This window comes from Hetaerina americana, unplaced genomic scaffold, assembly GCF_022747635.1.
Source record: "Hetaerina americana unplaced genomic scaffold, ioHetAmer1.1.p SCAF_6, whole genome shotgun sequence".
Lineage (NCBI taxonomy): Eukaryota > Metazoa > Arthropoda > Insecta > Odonata > Calopterygidae > Hetaerina > Hetaerina americana.
Window position 1 is genome coordinate 65,892,262 of NW_027287205.1, and position 24,229 is coordinate 65,916,490.

At 37.9% G+C, this 24,229-nt stretch overlaps 1 protein-coding gene and 1 long non-coding RNA gene across 2 annotated transcripts in view; one reads left to right on the top strand and one right to left on the bottom strand.

The window, feature by feature from the left end:
* Positions 1-13,708, bottom strand: part of LOC139695287 (androgen-dependent TFPI-regulating protein-like) — a 63,272-nt gene extending 49,564 nt beyond the window's left edge. Inside the window, exon 1 of the mRNA XM_071593984.1 lies at positions 13,102-13,708. Within this exon, the coding sequence (XP_071450085.1) occupies positions 13,102-13,254 (153 nt within the window). The 5' untranslated portion in view covers positions 13,255-13,708. The remainder of the gene's footprint in view (positions 1-13,101) is intronic.
* Positions 1-24,229, top strand: part of LOC139695288 (uncharacterized) — a 46,284-nt gene that overhangs the window by 5,283 nt on the left and 16,772 nt on the right. Inside the window, exon 2 of the long non-coding RNA XR_011702298.1 lies at positions 1,953-2,105. This is a non-coding gene — a long non-coding RNA (uncharacterized lncRNA). The remainder of the gene's footprint in view (positions 1-1,952; positions 2,106-24,229) is intronic.

Here is a 24,229-nt window from a genome sequence, read left to right on the forward strand (position 1 = left end):
GTCCGCAGTCAACAGACTGGGGAATTATTTGAAATACCGTGACCACTATGTAAAGTTTTCATTCTGCAATTTTAATTCAATGAACATGATTTCGACAAACTTGTTTCCATCATTAATATTTGACAAGATCTTGATGACGACACAAACTTGTCGAAACTATGGTCGATGAATTAAAATTATAATGTGAAAAATTTACATAGTGACTGTTTTTTTTAGCATGGGTATCGTGATTTTTCACAAAGTGATAGCATAATGGTTATATTTTATTTGAAACACAAATATTATATAAAATAAGTTTTTTAAATAAATTGGTAAATTGTATTTGAGAAACTCGACATGCATGCATTGTAAATATATAACACATTTTCAAGTAATTTCTTGCTCAAAATAATCCTGAAGTAGATTTTATAGTAGTAATTATAACTTTGATTTGAGGAATATTTAATAAAAAATTACTTTTATATGTGAATCAAACATACAATCTACATTCAGTATTTCTTCACATAATTCAAACAATGAGTGTAGCAAAGGCTCACGTTGCTACCCGATACTTTCATGACGCTACATGGATTCGTCCACTTTGACCTCGAACATCGAAGTGAATATGATTATGAGGATAACTGCTTAGGTAATAAACTTCGCTCTTTTGAAACGTCCAGGTTACAAATAGAAATTGAAAGCGGGGACATTGGGGAGAGAGCCACTTTTCTCCAACTCCTGCTTAGGCCGTCGAGATTAAATTCAAAGTTATGGGTAATGCTGTAAATCAGAAGAAGCAACGTGCCCCGAGAAGTGCTTCCGACTTGAAATGTAAGTCAGATGATGATCTCAATTAACCAAGCAGTTCAGCCGCGTACTTGTCCGAATGACTCCTATGTACTCAAGGTTGTCATTGGAACAAATATGGATTTGCACTTGTGAAGAATCCGAAAGTTTTGCCGGTTGAAGATTGCATAGTGTACCAAGTTTTCATTCTCCCCTGATCGATCATGGTTTAATTGTCAACTCCTATAAATTATTAATGTTAATTGAAAAAAATATAAATAGTTAAAATTGAATCCTGCTTTAGGTCCATCCATTCACGGTGAAGTTTACGTTACCTCATGGTAAAAACCTGCTGGTTGGGTTGTGAAGAATATGCACGGAATCCGGTTTCAATAACGTTGAAAACCTTGCCAATTATATACGACTGCTTTCTCATAATTATTGTGCCTTTTATTTCAAGGGAATGCACTTCTCCTAAAAGCATGCACATTTTTTCACCTGATTGAATGACGACAGAAAGTCTCTTCGAAGAGAAAATAATAACTTCCTGGTCTTGGCATGCTGTAAAATAATGAATGTCTATATTTAGGCCCTACATAGATGAAAGGAAAGATATTGCTGGAAACAATTTTATTAATATATTTTTCAATACGAATTCCGTCGTATCTGTGATTCATTGATCCGATGCGACATACCAGTTATTTTCTAAAAGATGCCATTAATCTCCCCACATTTGGGGCTCCATTACATTCAGATAAAAATAAATACTGTACACAAGTAACGTAAATTCCTCAATCAGAAGTTTTCTAGGGGGAAACAACTTCGTGTGCTACATATATACATTGATTATTCGGGTAAACTATGTTTTACTGTATTCCACCGTAATTCAAAAAGGCATCTGGTATTCCTCCCTACTCATTTCTCAATGGTAAGCCATAGGACTTTGATATAATAAGTCCTAAGATCACCAATTCTCATACCATTGGCTATCACTTACATACCTAGACCCTGTATGTCACCTCAGTAATGAAACAAAACTATTAATGTTTACCGTCGCTTGAAAGAATTCTCAATAGCAGTTGGCTCAGCTGTTTGCCATGAGATTCGACGTGTAAAGAAAAACATCCATTCAGTATTAATTCTCCCGGGTTAGTGCTTTATACAAACCGCATGTTCTTATTTTTTAGTGCCCAAGGTGGTGGCGGAGAAACCAGGTCAAAAATACTGGGTCGAGTTACCAACAGCTGATGCATTCGATTTTGGTGGAAAAGAAAATGCAACATTGACAACGTTACGCCAAAACAAGAGAAACGCATTGCCCGTCTCAGTTCTTTATGAAGGTAAGAGAGAGCATTCTGTTTGGAGTGCTTGTTTTCATTACCGACAAGTGTGCTTATACTTCCAAGGCAATAGTTTGAAAAGGCTTACTAATCACTTTCCTGGAAAATTTTGTTCAACCACTTTCTTTTGAATAAGATTCTATATTTATGCGAGCAAATGCTGATTGCAGTATATTTCTTTGTAATTTGATGTTATACCCCGATTGTTTCGGTAAAAATGTTTAATTATTTGCGATTGTCTCTTTACGTAAAATTTTACTATCTACATGTTTTTATTTGAAATTTCAGCTTCGTTGACAAAAAATGACTCAATTTTCTATCAAGAATTAGAGATTTTTTGCAGAAATGGAATAAAAAATAATGATGAAGGCAATCAAGATCATGAAATGGTAATTATAAAATTAACAAGGAAAAAAATCAATAGGAACAGTCAAATAGGAAACCGATGGACAAATCAAGTATTCTTGCCAAATTTGATAAATATTAGCCATAGTTAGATGGATCATCAGCTACAGCTATTCAGTTTTGCCTGGGGATATTCAATTAATGGCGATATAATAAATAAAATTCCAGTTTTTGCCAAAAAAATAAATAGTAGATTTACAATAATTATGTTTTCACGCAGCTTACTTACTTACTTACGAAAGGATATTTATCACGTCTGTGGGTGATTTTAAATAATAGAAATTGTTAAAAAATTCACCGCTATTCACTCTTTATCGAAATACCCCTTCCATCGAAAGTTTAAAAGCTAGATTCACCGGCTATTTTTCGTCTCCACGTGCCAGTCATGGTTACAGTGCGTGGCAGATGTTATCTTTGGTGGCTGAAGGGTGGCAAATGATAACTTGAATTTTACAAAGGAAATCTAAGCGTTTTTTCGTCGATTTTTGTGTGATCATTTGTTCCGCTCTCGGCCACTCTGGATTATTTTTCCCTAAGGCGCATGGTTTTATTTTTACGACCGTAAAAGTATGGCAATAAACTTCGTTTCCTCTTCCCCAAAGCCAGCGCAACGTCCCGGGCGTTGGAGTAACTAGCACATAAACTGTAGCACACTCAAAACTGTAGCTATTTTTCCAACAACATTTTAAAAAATTATTAAATTATTTTAAATGCTTCAATGATTATTTTTATTTAATATTAAATTGAACATATGAAAAAAACAAAGATAAAATAAAATTCGTTTACTTTTATTCCACCGTTTTCCCATCGAGGCTATCTCTGTACGAATTTCGAGGAGGAAGTACAATCCACGCAGGCTATTAGCAGTTGAGTCAGCAGTCGTAAACGTGTAAACTAATACGTCAAAAAAGTTAGAACTGTGTTAATTACAAAACTTCATATATTAAAAATGAGCAGTCTACCCTCTATCACTGTCTTCAACGTATCATTGCCAATCAAAAGGTACTGCATCCGCCTTTCGTGCCTTCTTTGGATTGCTCACAAAAATCCCCTCTCCTACCCCACCATACTTCTTCCTTCCCCTTTCCTCGTCCACGACAAACAAAATGTTAGTATTGTTTGTTTTGGTTATCGGCGTCGGCAAACTTTTTTATGCAGTACATGTTGGCCTAATATTATTGAAGATGCGACGTTTCTCCTAACTCAAATGCAGATTCTCTTTAAGTTTCATCACAGGGTCTCTCATATTTTGTTTTCTATCTCTAAATATTTTCTCATCCTAGGAAACAGCGGACTCCACACAATTGGAAAGAAAAATATTATTGTTGACATCGGCAGTGCTAAAATCCATTCTTATATCGACATATAATTATTATGTTCCTGCGCGAGGTGCGGAGTTGACACAAACGTAGCATGTATTCATTTGTGCTGTGTTCTCGACGCCCTGTATAACTAAGATAAGAGCCAAGCAAACATTTCCACGGAAATGCGGAAATTATCATCTCAAAAGTCAAAAGTGTTTTTAGGGATTTCTCTTCGAGCGCTCGCGAGTGATCTGATTTTTCCCCGTCGAGTGCCAACAGCGTAGAAACTAGATTGTTTTAGGTAACCGACCATGAGTCTCAGTTTAGGATGAACCCAGTAGTAATAACCTAGTAATGATTGGGTAGTAATGTGTTCAACATTAATACTCTACGCTATAGCGTTAATTTGTCTAGTTATCATTAGCTTAACTTCCTAATAGAGTTTTCTATTAAATTATTGCCGCTAAGTTTTTTGTTTATTAGATAAAAGGTAACGTAGAACTTAATGCATTCAAAGTTTATTATTAAACTAATCAGTTGAGGTTGGTATCAGTACGAGGAGAAAGCAAGAGTGCCTTTGTAATTATACCAGGAATTTCTACCTTATATTGAGAAATATAATCTCTTTCTCGTCTTCAAAAATGAATAACTGTTTCTTAGAGAAAATTTTAAATTTTGTTTTTTTTTTGATCGGGATGGTGTAGGGGCTAACGCACTGGCTTCCCACCGAGAGGGCTCTGGTTCGAATCCTGGAGGTGACAGGTATTTTTCAGTGGTATCCCGATCCCTACTTGAGGTGCTTTGTGGAGAGCACTTTTAGTGAGTACGCCGTCCGCCGGATGGGACGTTAAACTGCAGACCTCTTAGCGCCTTTCGATAAGAGTAGGCTAATGCCGACGCCGGGTTTCTCTCCACTCTTCCTTTCCTATCCATCCCTAATGGAGCAAATAAATGACCTTAGCTATCGGTCGCCTCCCCTAAAACTACTACTACTAGAATATTTAGCGGATTAGGCAGTGTACATTGAACCTTCTCAGTTCCAAAATGAGATATCCTGCTGAATAATAGAATACTACTTATAAGGCGCGTTGCCCAATTAAGACATTGACACACATTTTGCGGCTCTTTCCAAGAATAAACTCGCACTCAAGCAACGTCCTCTCGCGTACGGATAGAGCTTTCATAAACTCCTCGCAGCACGTGATAAGGGAGCGAAAAATTCGCTGAGCGTCCTTTCAAAGAGAACGCTCAGCAGAATAAAAGACGACTGTCTGCGCGTTTATGTTTCGGTAGGTCAGTGATAACTTCATGGTGATGCACGCACGCACACCGCATTTCGAAACGTGACGATGATTATGTGACCGCTCGTCCAAAGCATTGGTGGTGTCATCAAATGTGTGCCATAGATATAAAGCTCATTATATCACGTCTTCAATCATCTGTTTCAACTACTGGCGACGCATTGTAAACACCTGTAGATCTCCAAGCACGCTTTTTCCGTACAAACTGAAGCTAGATCATCTGGTCTGATACCAGTTTCACCTCTCCATATGTTAAAGCAACTTGTTTACTCGTCTCCGGGCTACCATTGCGCATTTAAATCTTCGGGTGAGACAAAATGTTGAAGTCAGCGATTAGCACTCTTTCATTCCCATTAAACACCCGAAAGAATAAGGCGACTCAGGCCTGATAAATGATCATTTAGAGTAAGGCCGTGACCTCTGAAACTTTTTTTCCGAAATTTTTATCTCCTCCAATTTTGACTAACAGTCAGCTGCTCTATCAAATTCAAATATAATATCTATGACAAGGTTGCGTTGAGATTGATATCTGATGAGTCACGATTAAATGCTGAAATCTTTTCTGGTTCAACTCCCAGGACCCATTATTCAAGTGCGTGGATATCTATATTTTCTATGAGATTTACTGAGATATAATCCATGTGAATTGGATGAATTCCTACAGAATCGTCCATTAATTGAACGTTACTTAGTTCTAAAGGGTGTAACTTATGAGGAGGTAGTTTAAATAGAAAAGAGCGTTTAAACAATGCTGCTTGCTCTCACATGTCGTTTTGTATACTACGTATCCACCACTTGTAGTTTCCCAGCAGACAACAATGGACGAACGGAAGAAGAGGGTACCGGTACTGCAGGGAAAGTGGATCCAATGCTTTATTTCTCTTACGATATCGTGGTTCTGGCAGAATTCGAAGAAGAGTTGACACACAATCTTTCAGATATGAAATACATTCTAAACAGCCTTGACCGTTATCCCGGGATTGTAATACACATGTAAACTTGCTGGAGTGGCAGAGATGTATCATCAACTTTCATTCATTGATGAATTTCAATGTTTCCTCTGAACTACTCTGCATACAAATGAGAGTATGCTGTTCTTCTACAGCGCATGTTGAAAATGCAGCTGCCATGTTTACACTATTGTCGTGCCACAGTGCGGTTTTCTGGCATCACCCTGCTAACTGTGGGACACTCATGAAACCATGGATATCGCTATTGCCAACGGGACACCATTTTGGTGTTCCATGGTAATAGTGATAGCCATGGACAGGGCAATGGGACACCGTTTTGAAATTTTAGTCCTATTGCAAGGAATTTCACTTGAATCGCCCTTGTTATCTACTGCTGAATCGGCGGAAGATAGAGGTCTCAGTTACCGCAAACGACAGAACGATGTCAAAATTAAATTGGATGGAGTATTGTTCGAAAAAGTGGATGCCTTTTGCTACTTAGGAAGCAATATAACTTCGGACGGAAAAAATTCAAGGGAAAACTGAGTAGATCCTTAAAAGAAAATATTTCTTTTATTAATAAATGGAGACTCTTAACTTCTAACTCCATCAAAATAGCATTGAGGAAAAAGTTTGTTTAGAACATTGCATGGAGTGTACTTCTACTTGGTGCCAGGAGGTAGATTAAGGGGCAAACAGAGAAGAAACGACTGAGGAGGTTTGATATTTGGTGTTGCAGAAGGATGGAGGAAGAATGAAGAAATCTTGAGGAAAATTGATGAAGAGTGGTTCCATGGGAAGAAATTTAAGGAGAAGGCGAGATGCATGGATTGATTATCTGGTGTGAAATGAAGGAACGATAAGTGAAGTAGAAAGTGTAAGTAGAAAGTAATGTCATACTAGAAGGGACTATAAAAGGAAATAAACCATCGAGGACGACCCGGATTGGAACATGCAAAGGAGATAACGAAGGCCATTAGCTGTGGAATATACTAGAATATACTAGTATTCGGAATTAAAAATAATGGATGACGATAGAGAGATATAGAAGGCCGTCGCGAATCAATCCTGATGAATTAATAACTTAAGAAGGACTTAAGTTGCTTACGATGCTAACATTTAATTTCTTTGTGAATATGAATCAACGAATCTTTGATTTCAACTATCAATAAATTCACTGAGAGCCAACAAAAATCCTCAATAGTGTATTTAAGGAAATGCTCTCGAAAATGAGCATTGAGTTCTTTTTCCCAACACCGCGTACGCTATGTAATAATCTGAATTGACTACTCTTACTGATTCCGCTTCGGCGTTCAATGACGGCCAGTTATTAAATGTTATCTCAGCCATCGATCTTCATCCTTGACTCTTCGTGACGGCAAAACCTCGTGTGTTGATTGGACGTAACCAATGGGTCGATGTGACGTCAACGGACCAACGAGTCATATATTAAATGAGTATCGGGGTAAAATTGATCACTCGAAAGTTTTTTCATGGTCGGACGAATTCGATTTATTTTCCCTCACATTTGAGTCTGACCCGGAAATTATAAACAGGAGATGTCTCCCCAAGATATCTTCCCAAGGATAAACAATCAGTACGTTACGATTTAGCGGTGACAGTGCAATTTCAGCCAAGAATTTAAAATGACGAAGATTTTGATCTCAAACGGAACGGTTATCAAAAATACAGCTTGAAGATGAACGCGATTACGTTCAAAACTATCGTTTTTTTGGGAGCTTGAGTAATTTTGATGCTAACGAAACAAGGGTCCTCAGTGATGAAAAAGAAATAATAGACCATAGTAGTTGAGACAAGGAAAGTATTCTATTAGAATAAAAGACATATTTATAGCAACCAAAGCTTGAGATTACGAAAATTTGGTGAAATCACCTGCATGTTAACATCATTTCCTCTATGGTGTTAAGATATGTAAAAATTATAGCAGAATTAAATAGGAAGTTAATAGTAATGGAAACGTAATGTAATAAAATTACAAACACTTAAGACGATAGAACGAACAGATGGAAATACTAATAAAAACCCTCTAATAAACATAGTGTAGGCTGGTCGATATTTTAGTTGGAAGCGACGACTGCAGCGGTCGCCGCATACCTCAATTAATATAAATTGAATGATTGGTTTTATCATTGCATTCTTAATTGATGTTCTAATAATTTTCCACTGCCATCATAAAAATATCTAAAAAAATAATTCCAAGAGAAATTATTACATGCATTTACGCCTTTGGAAGAGCAATATTACGTTATAGTGTGGAGTGGTAAGTGAACAGACTTCTACAGAGAGGAGAGAACTTTCGTGAAATCGTCACATAAAATATTGAGGATGTTTCTCAACTTGTTTTTTCTCAACCCTATAGTTGATAGGTCTTACAGTCCAACAGGAGGTGTCTAATGTTTAAGGGGTAGTCACAGTCTACCTACGCCAGCGGCTCCGAAGTCACCGCAAAGATAAAGGAGTGTTCCAAAGAAACTGCGGGAGATGCCGCAACAGTAACTTTTAACGGAGTCATCCGCTAATGTGCATTTCAATGCAACAATTTCAGAGTGTAAAAATAATTCGCAGGCGAATGTTTTTTACACTCTGAAATTGTTGCAATAAAGGAGTGTGTTAGGAGACTGTGCCCTATTCGGAGCCATGTGATTGCCATTTCTTCCCCTCTACTAGGCGTGCTAGATGATAGCTTATGTGAAAGATTTTTCGGGGCACTTTATTTTTGGCACGAAGTATACCGTTCGTTCTTTACGGTATTCAACCAAGTTTCACACAGATCTTGTAGAATAACGCAATTTATGACAGTAGTTTATCAAAGGTAGGAGAAAAAACAGATAAGAATACTTAAAGACCTTATTATCCTCTGGAGGACGATGAATGAAGAAAAGAACGTCAAAATAAGGTCAAGATCGGAATACTCAGACCAGAAAATGAAAGTCTAAGTAATGAAGGAAGAAGCCGACCAAGATGAGTAAGGAATGGAGTGCAGCAACAAAACCAGTCTTCGGACTGTTGACGGAAGGAGATGTTGAAGATTGTCAAGGTAATTTGACGGTATCAAATTAAAATTAATGTACTAAAATGCAAGTTTTGTTGAACACAAAACTGTTCGTGAAAAATTAAAAATAGTAGATTTTTTTGGGTATACCGATGAATGACTTGTTTCTGTTCTAAACGGTTTCTATCGCGTGGACGTTTGAATTATGATTGTGACTACCCAAGACTCTCTCCTTTCATGAGCGATCAATCTTTTACTCTTATGCTTCTACAACTCGCAAGAATTAATCTCAAAATATCCTACGATACCCTAGATACTACCAAATCTTCATACAGCATTACCCAACGGAGAGTATTGACCGTAGTAACCAAAGGCATTTACTCATCATACTTGGTTCTCCACGACACAAGAGATAATTTGGGGATTATTACATAGAAACTTTCTTTCAGCAAAAAAATAGGCTACTTAGACATCATTTTTCGTGAAGCGCACGTGAACAGTATGTTCCTTTATTCAACGATTTTACGTGAAACTCTTCGCCAAATTTTATATATTCTTTGAGGGTCTATTCACACCAAAGGCTTCCGCTTTCCTTGCAAGAAATCTCTTCCGCATTAGCAAAACAAACTAGTGCATTTCACAACCAGAGACAGCTTTGGAGGTGTAAAAATTGAATCGTAGCAGTGGTGGATGCAATTGCGACACGACTAACGAGATTTTTTCATGATGGATTTTGATGGTGCCGAGCAATTATACAATAAAAGCCATTGAAGAAAATAGTTTTCCTTCCTGGAGCTGCGTGACGAATATGATTTTATTATAGTCAATGCCTGGAAAGGAACCCATGAAGTTTTACTAATCCCTTCCATATATTTGGAATGCAATTGAAGAGAGGCTGAGAATCAATCAATCAATCTGGCAAGATACATCTGACGGTGAAAGTAATCGAAAGAATTGATGACTGGGAGTTGAGTAAGGATTTTAAGAGAAGTCCGGTTAAATTTTTGATATGGAGCGTGGTTTTGTATGGCGCGGAAACATGATCGCTAGATGCAAAATGACTAGCGTTATTTGGAGGTTTTTAAAATGCGAATGAGGAGGTTGGAAAGGTTGAATGAACATAAAGGAAAACAAACAAGGAAGTACTAGGTATGGTGGTGGAGGATAGGGGGTTGTTAGGAGAAATCCAAAGGAGACAGGAAAGATAGATGGAGAGTATTTTTTGATTAGCAATTGAATGTAGAAGACTGATATAAAGGTAAAATTTAGGCAAACCAGGAAGGGATATGAAAAAGGTACGCGTGTTGGGTTGTATGAAGCGAGTGAGGAAGTATGCGGAATAGAAGAAGGCTCATTTGTAGAGTTGGTGTGTCTGGTTGTGTTTTGTTGGGAAAGTCAAAGAAACGTATCATTATAATGTGGAATAGTTAGTGCACGTCCAAAACCTACCTAGAACGATAGAATAGAATAATAAAATATTAACTCTAGAATTTTGTTCCCTTGACCTCAGGGCGAGCGACAGTAGTAAGTATTCAAACCCGAAAATGAGTCATTAAAATTATTGTCATCTCCCACTCCCTCTTCGTAATTCTGCTCTATCTCATACGACAAAATAATCTTACAAGTTTCACATTTTCCGCCGCAATTCAATTCTTCCAAAAAAAAAACTCTGGAGGACATTTTTTGTGACACTGGCGTGTCGAGGTTGTGTTTGAACACTTTATTGAGGTTAGTCTGGAGAAAAATATTAATTGGGATATTGTATTTGATGGCTCTAATTTGCCTAACCTGTAGATATATTGAACAAAATGCTTTTTGAACATTCCGTAGTTATGTAAATAACAGCCCACCCCCTGAATTTTACAACTACGTTATTATCGTCATGGCAATCGACAACCTCGCGTGTACGTAATTCACAATATGGCTCATGATTAAATTGATTTGATTCTTTTGGAGAATTTTGATCTTCTGCAGAAACTCTTTTGGCTTCCGTTTGATATTCGGCAGAAATTTTCCAACTTTAAGAGCGATTAAACGACATTTCGAGGGTAGTATTTATTACTTAAGAGGTACACAAGCAGTTTTATCACAAGCGCTCTCGTTTTTTAAAATAATTTTCTCATTTACAATTAGGATTCGCGATGGCACCATACAATGTATAAATGATCCCTAAATAATAACTCATACAAGTGAAGTTGCTTCCTCAATAGACTTGAATTTTGATGTATTTCATGAAATATCGTGATGACTATCTGAAGTTTGTGAAACGATCATTATCCCTGCGTTAGATCGAAGTATATTGTAAGAACAAATTGGATCCTTCAAATTTTTGAAAATTTTCCGTTATTTAAGAGTAAATCATACCGATTAATTAGAGAGGTGTAAAGTGAAAGAGAAAGCGATGCGTGAAATTTACGTAAACACCAACTTAGTAAATATAATAAATTCTGAATTAAAAAGTTCATATTGCAGTCAAACCCAATTCTTTTAATTGCCTTTTTAATTCATGGCGCAGAATTTTCCACCTTTCCGGTAGATGCATACTTGGCATTCTGCTACTTCGAGGCCCGCAAGTTCATGGTCACTCATTGTGACAATTGCTATTCGTTTAAATAAACCAGTATTAATCATGTGTAATCAATTCTCGAGCAAACTTTACGAAAAAAGCACACACTCACAAGCCGTGAAATATATAGCATTCCTTATAAGTGCAGTTTTGAGTACCATGCATGCATAGGCGGAGAAGGGTTGGGGTGTTTGCCAACAGGATGTCGTCACCCATCGGATATTGAATTCCATAGATGGCCTAGGGGTTAGCAACTCTAGAGATAAACGCAATGATGCCTTATCTGGCGTATAGACACGTTGGCCCCACAGTATATACACAGAGATAATTTGCTCAACACGTTAGAAGTTGGAAAGGAGAGAGGAAAATTATAAACTGCACGCAATCAATAAAAATTTGTTTACTATCCACTCTAGGGTTCTCCAAAGGAAAGGAAATTGAAAATGATGTATCAAAACAATATCGCAGACGCCGAGTATGATCACTCAACCAATGAAGTGCGGAATAAACATTTATTGCAAACCTTACGATGCTCTGTATGATGGTGTCAAGGCTTTAATTGGTCATTTCGTCGACGAAATGAACGACACGAAAGATTTCTCAGATTTTATATCACGCAAAGTGCAACGACTGTTTATAAAATGGAAATTAATGCTTCCTGAGGGATATTTTAAGGTATTCTTTAGCCCCAAAGCCTCCTGGGATGAAATTCGCATATTAACATTCCGTAGTTACCTCTCGAATTCCGAATTTCTCTTTTTCTATTACATTGTCCAACTATTGAGTTGAATGAATATCTCACTGAGTTTCTTAATGAGAAGACACAAAGATTCGATTTCAGTTTTCCGCACGTTTCGATGACATTTCTAACTTTCCTCCAGTAACTCCAATGAAAGATAAAATACAATACGCAATCCTCAGCCTGAACGTATTTTAGATAATGATATTTTCTGCTCACTCTATCTTCCTGAGTCTGTTATGCTATTGATGTTGTCCACATTGGGGTTGGATTACTTTATCAGATAGAGAACCAGCTGAGGATAAATTCGGACCAGTTTTTGGGTAGGTCGCTCACCAATAAGCAGCCAAACTGGGCGCTTTAACAGCTCATCAAAAGGGCGCCAACAATTATTTTGCCAAACGGCTGAAACCTTGGGGTAATGGGCACTAAGTGTATGGGTTCGTATGCACTTGCACTTGGAGGTACTTCATAATTTTAGAATTTTCTGATATTCCGGACCCTAGTCAGGCGTAGTAGGCCAAAGAACCTGGGCACCCTTTTCGCGCAAAGCGACGCAAGCGATCATACGCTTACAATCGTACTCCCACCAGATCAATCCCCACCGCACACCGTACACTTTCCGACGGCACTAAGCATTCATTAACAAACGACGCACACCGCGGTCACGATATCCATAGAATTTGGGATCGGCGAGGAAACTATCTTTCCAACTCACCACATTCCAAATGGTCAGGTACTGCCACGGCTCCTTGGCCGGGTCAGGGACTGTCAGCTGAACCCCATCCGGGACCTTGAGGTGCTTCTGGAAGTAGTAGCCGAGGAAGAGGTAGATGGAAAGGCTGACGGCGTGGAACACCTTCGCTATCATCTTCGCTCCTTCTTCTTTGGCCTACGCAAGTACTATCCCGTCCTCCTCTTCTGAACTGGTCGCACACGGCTGGCGGCGACGAAAGCGAAATCGAAGAGCGGGAAAATTAACAGCGAAGAGAACGGAGCGACGAAACACTTCTCGACGGCTGAGTTCCGAAGGGGCTAGTCCACGGAGACCTCACACCTCGTGCCTGCTTTCGCGGCTGGATGTCACGGGGGAAATGGCCGGCCTGGACGGGTGCCTGTCATATATACTGTTTGGAGAGCCGGGCGCAAGGAGGGCTGTATCGGTGTTGAGTGCGCTGGGCAATTTCGAAACTCTTAACGTGTTTTTACATACTCTTCCGTGCAGTCCGCAACCGACACTAGTAAACCTAACCTCTACCTCCCCTCCTAGACCACCCCACCTGAAGTCTCCTTCCTAGCGCGAGAGACGGGGCCCGCCTCCTCCTCTACGGACTGCAGTAGCAGGCTAGTCGACGGGACTGCGCTGGTGGGAGCCGTCGGGGGGAAGGGAACGTGAGTGGGATAGGGCCGCGTGGGGGTGGAGCAGGGCTGGAGGGGGGGTACGATGGGGAGTTCGAGAGGGGGCGTGGGGGAGAGACTGAGAGGGAGGGTGGGGCTCTGCAGGGAGGTCAATATTGGTGGAGGAGGGGGAGGCTCTCAAGGCGACCTGGTCGATGAGCGCTCGGGAAAGGGAAGACTTAACCACGAAGCCAACTAGCTAGCTCTAAACGGAAACAGTAGCGGAATTCGCTAGTAATGAATGAAAATTATAAAAAAATTAAATCGCATTAAACGATGTGAAAAATGTAGATGAAAAAGATAAACGTAAAGGCCACGTAAGTTTCCGTGTCTGTATATGGCCAATTCATCAACAGAAGAATTCTAGAATAATAGAACGTTTATCTCTCAACTATTTATTAAAACTATTAGATGTGTCCATTCGTAAAGATTTAAATGTATGTATATATATATATATAAACATATATATAAATATATATATATATATATATATATAATATATATATATATATATATGTAAACATATATTATTAACCATAACCAAAAACACAGCATTTAACCCTAAGGTTGGTTTGGTAGGTTATAGCAGAGTTCATTCATTACTAACGCCGATGGCTTGTGGAATTCACACATTAGGGTCATCAGGGTAGGGGTGTCAGTTCCTTTCCCTGTACCGGTACCCGAAAAATCACATAGCTTGGGTGGAGCTGCCGGTATCCAGAAAGGATTGCCCAGGAATCGAACCCGGGCATCCGGTCAGTAGTCCAACGCTCTACCCCCTGGACTACCGCGACCCACATTATATATATATATATATATATATATATATATATATATATATATATATATATATATATATATACACACCCATACACGCATACATAAATTAAGGATACACCTACACACACATACATACTCAAAGTGTACAAAATGCACATATACTTGCCCTCTCTTATGCCCACTAAAGTGTGTCGTGATTACGGAACATGTCAGTGAGTAACTCATCGTCTGCAACTTAAATGTAATCCTTTCTATCCAAATGGGAAATTCGAAAAGCTTTTTTTGCTATTTAATTCAAAATCAGTTCTTTGGCATTTTTTTGGAAAATATTGCCTCATCCTCATCTCCGCTCTTCGCTGAACGTCTTTCAAAGGGCCTGGGAAATATACATTTATTTTGCTTTTGTAATAATGAGAAAGAAATTCCGAAGCATATTTCTCGCTCGCTTTCGCACAAACATATTTTTGGTATGACCTTAGGACGTGCTGCATCATACATTAAAATAAATAAATATTATACTTATTCTTGGGCTTCATTTTTGGAAAACAATGACTTTGGTATGGAATCGGTGAGAACCTGTTGAGAATCGATCAAGCATTACCATGTCCCATCAATAGTGAAGTGCGAACAGTAGTAGGGTAATAATGCTAAAATGTATTTCACCTAAGAGTCTTATTTATCAGGAAAAAATAAATGGATCAAGAACTGAATTTCTGTTTCCATAAAAAAAATTCAAAACACCACCAGGAACACTTTAAATTATTTTTATTTATGCTTTGGTCCTTTTGTTTAATGGTTTCACAATTTAAAGCTCCGATTAAGTCACAACAGGACATCCGCACGCGACGCATTCCCTCTCACTTGCTCATTCCCTTCCTCTTCGAACGGTTGCGAGAGACAAGGCGAGTCGTAACTAATTTAAGTTTTTCCAGGAAGTAGGTTTCGCTTTTTTCCTCAAATCAACGGGTTACTCGATCCCGAATTACTTAAAGTCAACCACGATTGTGAAATTCAAATCAGACAACCAGTTATACCTACATGGGTGATTTTGGACTCCTTTCCAATGCCCTGTAGAAACTGTACGCTCAGAAAATCAAATAACATGCTTGAAATAGAGGGGGTAATGTTCCCCATCCAATGGAAATCACGAACTTTTTCTGATGGCGACCTGTGACGGGAGGCGAATGTGATCGCCACTGAGGCTCTCAGGTGGAAAAATTATGGGGATTATTTTTCATGACAGTAATGTTTTCACTTCATCAATAGCTTCAAACTCTTCAGCTCAGTTATGTCTGTTGGGCGACAATAAATAAATTTGGAATACAAACAAGGATGACTTCCCGAGGAACATTTTTATCTAACGCTCCTAGCATGGCCTAAAATCATACGCATTAACCAAGGCCTCAGGTCATCACTTTAAAATAAGTTTTTAATAAAAATAAGATGCTGTAAGCACCTAGATGCGTTTACTTCGCTGCCACATCTTTAAAATATATGGCAACTGAATGAAATTTGTCTACTGGCAATGGTTGGAAGGGGTTCTCGTGTTTTCTAGACAATTGAGCAGGATGTAATAATACACTTACTGATTTTTTATTTGGAATTTCCTGGGTTCAATTCGAAAGCCTTGTCTGAATTCGAAAGAATCCGGTTTCTCTGAGACTGAACGAGTAAAAAAAACCGTACCCGAATCGCGAGTAGATCCCGTATGGCTTCTCATCCAGCAAGTATCTAAATCTACATCGGCAGAACCCGCAAGCCGCCGCAAAGGGTGTGTTGCGGGGGATGTTATGTCACCAGCAATGCATGCACAATAAGTAAACCGTCACACAGACATCAGTTCGATCATGCACTCGATGAAAGTTATTCACACGAAAGAAGCCACTAGAATGCAAAAATATTCGATAACAGGGTTATTTAAAAAAGAATATAATCAAATCATGCGGGAGCAATATTTTAAAAATAGGTTTATTTAAAATGTAAGCAGGGTATCGACAAAATATGAACATTACCATTACTAGTTTATCCTCTTCGCGACTGCGATAATATCTATTTTGATCTCTAATTATAAGAGCAAAAAAATGGCATTTTAAATCAATCCGTTCTTCTATCAATCTCCCTGATTCGTTTACCTAAGTGATCTGATCTACCGTAGTGAGTTGGCGCCTATAATATGACTTTAACATCGTCAGATAAATGATTTTCCTCAAATTTGTGCACTAAATTTAAACTGTATTTCAACCCACGGTCAATAAGTGGACCCCATCCTAATTCTTCCAATAGTTTGTTGGCAATGTTACCTAATTCATAACACCTTTTCACAAACCTACAGCGTAGTCATGGTGGGGCCAATATTCATACGAGCTATGTACGAAATTATTAACATGTTATTTCAATAAATCGCGCTTAATTAAACGTTTTTCGTTTCCAATAAATTTTTAAAACGAATGGAGAATCAAGCTTTCATCTCTGTTGTAAGTCTCAGTTGAAATACATCTATCTCAGAGCGGCGAAAGCAGTGAAGAGAGCTATTTTTTTAGTGCCATCGGAAAAGGGGTTTCATTAGCACCCTAAAAAAGGGGATTCAAGCAGGTTAGAGGGATGTTTTGTGGCTTGGATTTCCCTCCTGCAGACTAAAACAGAAAGTAAGCTTTATTCACATATGTTTACATGTTCCTTTAATGGTAATTCATTTTCCACGTGGGACTCGTCAACGTGAAAGACTTTTCTCTAGTGCTAATATTTGAAGAACGAGTGACAAAACATCTAAAAAGAGAGAGTATTCAAAAGTGCTGTAGGTTGAAAAATTTACTTTAGTGGTTATCTTTTATTGATTGAAATTCAACACAAAAATTAATATCAGGATATTTCGTCAGCAAAATGCTTGAGGGAACTGTTGGAGCCGAGAAATAGGTCAGCAATTTCTCAACGTAAAAAACGCTGCTTCAATAGGAATGCGTTAACCATTGGACAAAAGTTGAATTTCCCACGTAAATAGCGGTTATGCAGATGGTCTAGAAATGGCATAAAGTAGCTCATTTATGTGGAGAAAGTCCACAAGTCTCATTTTTCGTATCAAGAAGAGCAATTAGAAGGACGCTCCCTAAATAGCCGAAGGTAACAAATGATGTTTGGCGTTATCGTCTGGAAAAGAAAATAATTCCATTTGTAGCTTCGGCCTTTGAAACTAATATATAGTACCTTCGAAAAGTAACGAAGTATGAAAATTAAGGCGAAGCGAAATGAAATGTTCGTGGCACCAGGAAGCCGACTCAGACATCCTTGAGGTGAAGGCACCTTGAATCGGAAACCTAAAAGGACGCGGAAGAGCCCGTACGCCTCCTTTGGATACCGGTCCGACTTGAAAGTTCATATGAAATGCCCAATCCAACATAAATCGTAACTGCTGTGCCAACTACGAGTTTTGAAAAAATGAGAAATGGTTGGTTTGAGATTTATGGGTATATTATATTTTAAGTATCCAAAAAATACTTTTTTTAACCCGTAAACATTCTTAAACGAGATTTTACTGATCTTCATAATGCATGACTTGATACGATGGCGGGAACTGATTCAAATTAATTATATTTGCTTAAAAACTGGAAATAAAGTATTCGATTCGTAATCCTTTACCATATCGTTATTCTGGATTTTATTAAAAATTTTGTCTAATGCGACACAGATTGGGCAAAGAAATTCTATTTTTTACTTGGGTGTGTCATTTCAGCATCAATTTTTGGAAACTTAAGGTAAATTGAAATTTAAATGAGAATACTAAAATTAAATTTATAATAGGTTAGCAACAACATCACCGTGAAGGGATTACTGTCCGTATTTTGGTATCTAAGAAAGTGTCCTCACTCATTCAGGGCTATTGTCACATTGAACTTCTGATATTTTTTTTAGATTTTCCTGTAAAACACATTGATTTTATTCAAAATAGGACAAATTCTAAAACACATCACTGAATACAGATGTTCAAGAAGTTACAAAGTCATTTAAAATTGTATCATTATCACCCTAAACCCCGCGGATATTTTCTTTCATACCGACATGGCGTGACATTCTCTTTTAAATAAATACTATTCCTCAGAAAGATCGATTACAGTAAAAAATTATTTTTTACATTTTATGCTAGATTTTTGGCACCCTTACAAAAATTAAAAAGATGAAGTGAGCTCATTATCAAGTAAATTAGAGAAAGGCTTACTGTGGCAAAAATAGTCAACTGCTATATTTTATACAATCACTTACTAGTGTACCAAGTTTAAAATTAAAGGAGGACGTAGAATGATGGCAATGCATAAATGTATTACTTTCCTCATGCCTAAGAGATCACGCCCCGTTTTGAAAAATCAAAATTTCTAAAATTAACTTACTGTAACAAACATTCCTCGGATGCACGATTTTTTTCAATCTAAAAAATTCAAGAACCAGCTTATTTTTACGTAATCGCAATTTCCATTTAACATACCTGTACACGATTGACTCAGAATTGGGTTGGTATATTCATGACCGAATCTTAAAATGAAGTACAGTTGCTACGCCATGCCAGATGCCATTCTTGAGACCAACCAAGGGTGGAACTATAGGTCTAAAATTGTTCGAAAATTCACAAATTTAAACACATTTAAGTGTAAATTTTATGATCACCCACATATTTTATAGTAGATACAGGATTTGGATTTAATATATTATCATTTTATTTTTAATATTCAACCGGTTAAGGTAGATTTTGGATGAACACATCCCATACAGATATGTATTGATTTATTTTTTTAATATTCAAACCAACACTATATTTTATTAGTTTTTCATTAGGTTATCCATGCTGTTTTTCATTTAATTTCGTTCATAGTCCTACGAGAGTTACGCTATAAAAATGTGAAAATTGCTCAGAAGAGTTAAATAAATCTCTAGACTATAGTTAAGAATTATTACGATCATTTATGGATTGTTGTGCCTTAAAATTACTTTTTTAGGCCAAGCGAGCGAACGCACAAGAATTTTTCCCATTCAGTTCAGGTTTTGTGCATTTCAATAACGTAATTTCGATGGTGAGTAAATGTTAATTTTAATTGGCAGTCTATGGGCAGCTAAGTATCCATCGAGAAAGGACGAATTATGAACTGAACCTCCCCCCAAGAGAATACCGCCCGTTCGCGCTTCCGGGTGGTGACCTAACACCCCCCGCCACACGCCCTTGCGGCGGCTTGCGGGGTATTATGTAGATGTAGATGAATATGGCCAAGATTCCTCAATTCTATGCTGTAGTGCTCAGTTACAAATCGTAAGACACCTTTATCTTAGAATCCCATTATTCTACTTGACCTGGAACAAAACAGGAACACGGAACGAATTTTTGGTCGCGTGGAGAATCCGAAGGTGAGTCGACTGCCATCGTATTCCACCCCTGACCTTTGCACCCGAAGGACAGTTGGCACTCCAAGACATTCGTTCTCGCTTTCCAATCTTGAAAAGATTTGGGCAGTGCGCATCGACTAGGACGCATATCCCTCCTCCATCGCCTTTTCATAGACTGCATCGTAATATGACTTTGACGACAATTATATTATCTAATTTGCGCTAGTTTTAAGCGATCCGTTTACTCATCACCTAGATATTTTCCAATATAGAAGTGCTGTATTGTAAATGTAATATCCTTCATCTCAAATTTTTATCGAATACGATGAATGGAATTATCATACAACCTTACAGATCATAGAGAACTGTTGACATTTTTCAGTGTTTCAATTCGGAAGTAAATGTTGATAGCTTCTACCAGAGTTCGGGGAAGTTTTTGTTGCCGCGGATTTCTGCTGTGAGCAGCAGAACGCGGACATATTCAAAACAGCCAGTTCTCATGAAGCTACTAGTGACCGCTGGGCCGAGCTCCTGGTCTTGAGTTAGCAAGACCCTTTTCCCGGTAGGAAAATGTTTTTGTCATTTCTCGGTGCAAGCGCACCGAGACCACGCCACGCTTCCTTCGACGGTTATGAACGCGGGCGATTACATCCGCCGAGTTTGAGCTGACGGAATAATGGAAAGCAGTTAAAGCGTACTACGAGCCGTCCGAAGGACGTCTTCAGGTGACCGCGATTTTCCTCGGGAGACGCGGAAGTCTTTGAAGCAGAATGAATGCGGCAATCAAAGTTCACCTTCTCCACTGCAATTAATGAACATCAATGGGGCTGATTCAATTTAAAAATTAGAACAAAATCTCAAAATTTGTTTTATCTTGCGTATTTTGAATATAGAAAACGGTCTGTCAATAATACATGGAATGAACATTATAATACTCATCAGTATGCATTTCATTTTTTGAATCTCCATTTAAAATTCGATAATAAAAATGCACATAGTGGAAATACATACGTGGGTGTGGCAATTTCTACATCAGGGAGTCAGTTAAAATATTACTCCAGAGAAATAGTACAAATGATAGAGCACCCATTATATACTAACGTTGTTGTTCTACAGAATGGATTATCACTCAGTATGTAATTTTTTTCTTCAGGGGATGGCCCCAATAGTATGGTATGCATAATGTATCCCCGATGCATATTTTTTGCATGATAAAACATTTTTTTAATCTAACGATTCATGTTTTATTATGCGAATTTTTGAAATGCACGTCAACATTTGAAGACAGTATTGCACCAATTGATATATATTCCTATTGTTTCTTAGAGGTTCAAAGTCGATCACAATCTTTTTCCTTCGATGTCTATGGTCGTGGAGCAGATTTTTTCGCGTCCATACTTTGGCCAATGTCCCTGCGAATTCGTTGGCATTTAATTTATCTATTTCGATACACTTCAAATGCAGTCCGCCTCATTCCAGCTCCGACCACTTAGCCCGTGATTTACAAGTGTGTACAGCCTCGCGACCTTTCAGTCCTACGATATTCTAACCCAATGCCCTCGCCTTCGCAATGTTTCGACCCCAAAATGTTCATCCTCATGAATGAAAACCTTTGGTATTCTTCACCGTTGAGCAATGTAATAATTGATATTATACGCGAGGATTCCAATTAAAACTATAATAGTTACACTTTTTCGGCGATATGTGGGAAAATACTGATTGTTTTGAACAATAAAAGTAGACTCAAAAAAGAATTCTTTGTCAATAAATTAATCTGAAAAATATGCAATGGGCATGTTAAGACTGATGAAGAACTTGCTAATAATTTTATCTTGATTAATCGTGATATACTCCCGTGGGGAGCATTAATAGGAATTTATTTTTAAGGGTTTTAAGAATCTGAGGTCGGAAAGTCGCGGAGCTGAAATTTCACAGAGATGAAATGTTGCGGGAGTAGATTGTTCAAATATTCAATGAAATAAATGATATTAGAACTTTCATCCGTCATTACTAAGTTCACAGCAAATTTAACAATACTGTACTCAAAATGCTTAGATCGGAATGCTATCACAAAAACTACAGTATGGCCCTCTACATTCTTTTCAATAGACGGTCATTGACTACACCTTATTACAACTTTTTCCTCATTCGATTATTTTTCAAATATTAGTAATTCGAATGTTTCTATTTCTAATAAATATATACTTTGGTGTAGTTTTTTTAAGAAAACAATTAAGTTTTCAGTGCATATTTGGAGGAAATTCGAGTAAGGGGCATGGAAATAACTGGACATAGGAATGAAAGTTGGTGGGAATTCATAAAATCAGTTTGGCTTGAGAATGAACTAGCTTTAGTTAGCCAGTCAGCCGAGGAATTGCAATGATTGCTGAGCGCATTAGAAAATCAATTTAATAGATGTGGGATGAAGTTCAATGTAAACAAAACAAAGGTTATGAGATTTTCGCGAACACCAGAACAGGTGGACCGGTTTACCTATCTAGGAAGTGTTTTGGACCAAAACAGTCCAAGAAGTAGGGAAAATAGAAGAAGATTATGTTAGATAAAGAAGCTTTCATCAGATATAGGTGTCAGGGACGTTGATATGGAGCGTGTTTAGTGCGTCACGGAGGCATGGTTATTGAAGCAATGTGATAGGTGCAGATCGGAGGCTTTTGAAATAAGGGTTTTGGAAACGATTGAAAAGGCGAAATGAACAGAAGGGAGTATAAGCGAAAGAAAGTACTAGGCATGGTGGGGGAAGAGAGAGGATCGTTGGGAGAAATCCAAAGGATGCAGGAAAGGTGGATATTGAACATTTTTCTTGGCGATGGAATGTTGAAGACTCAGCAAGGACGCTGGGAAATCGAGGTAGGGAAAGGAAAAGAATAGGTACGTTAGAAGAAATGATTGGAGGTATAATGCATGCGGGATTTGAAGAACCGTTTTAATGTGCAGCAGTTTTAGCATTAGCAATTTGGTATTAACAGTTTCAATGCGGGATGTGAGGTTGTTTCGTAAGACGAAACTAAGAAAAGAAGAAAGACTGTAGTTATGTCTGTATCCATCCAAAATTTACCTTAAATCGTAGGCTATCAATGATATAATTTTAAAAAAAATATCAAGATCGATAATGAGCATACACCTTTTTCTTGTATTCAATTAATAAAATGTACTGAGACAAAATTGGAGCATTAAAATAAGTTAGAGAGATGGAGTTCGCCAAATAAAAAAATCTAGTGCAGCTCACTTTTGCTCCCTTACCCTAGGTACCAAGTTTACCGATGTTGATCGCTGCTCCTCATATTTGTGGGTATATATCCATTTGAAATACGGCCATGAAGTTAAAAGAGTTCTTATATCTGCATAAGGAAGCTGTTGATCGAAAAATATTATTTCTCACTTGATTAAAAATATTATGTTAATTAAAATAAAGCCCGAGCCCTTAGAATTTATTATTTGAGGTAACGCTCTGGTGAAGTAATGAGTAAATTTAGTGATACCAGTTGCTACCAAATCTTCTTCGTCGTGAGAGAATTGATGGATAATATTTATATATATTTGGGAAACTGAAAATCAATTAGAAATATCTGTATTTTGCCATTCATATGGGAATTGAGGCTTTTGAGATGTACGTAACTGTGGCGGAGAATGAAGAAAATAAGTTGAATACAGAGGAGGACAAACGCTTAAGTCTAAAATATAGTAAGTTAAGAGAGGAAATTGCTGGGGGAACTCGAAAACAGCTGGAGAAAGTGGGCGGAGGAAATATGAAAAGGGCGCGGCATATTGAAGGCCATTATAGATGGAAGAACTTTTGGTAAAGGGGGTGGAGGAAGAAAGGACAGGCTTGAAGGGCACAGCATGAAGACAGGAAGAAGTTACGAGGGAATAATGAATGAACTACAAAGAAAGAGAAAGTTATCGTGATGCGTGGAAGTGATTATTTATTAAGGATGGCTAAAAACCTACGATATCATCGGTAACAAAATCTTTTGTTACCTGATGATAATTTAATACATCGAAACCCGGTCGTAAAATAAATTTTATCCGGTAGAAAAGTGCTTCTATCAGTTATTCATTATGTTCGATTTCCACCACAGCACGCCGGAAATTACTCAATTTATTGGTATGATATTTTGATTGAATGATTTCGACACTGTCCGGAAGAAAAAAATCGAAATATCCTTGAAAAACTGAAAGCATTAGCAATTTAATTCTGGTCGGCTACGGGGAATAGACTGAACTAGATGTTGTTACGAGAGTAATTTGAGAAATATTAACGTGAACTAGGAGCTCATTTGCCT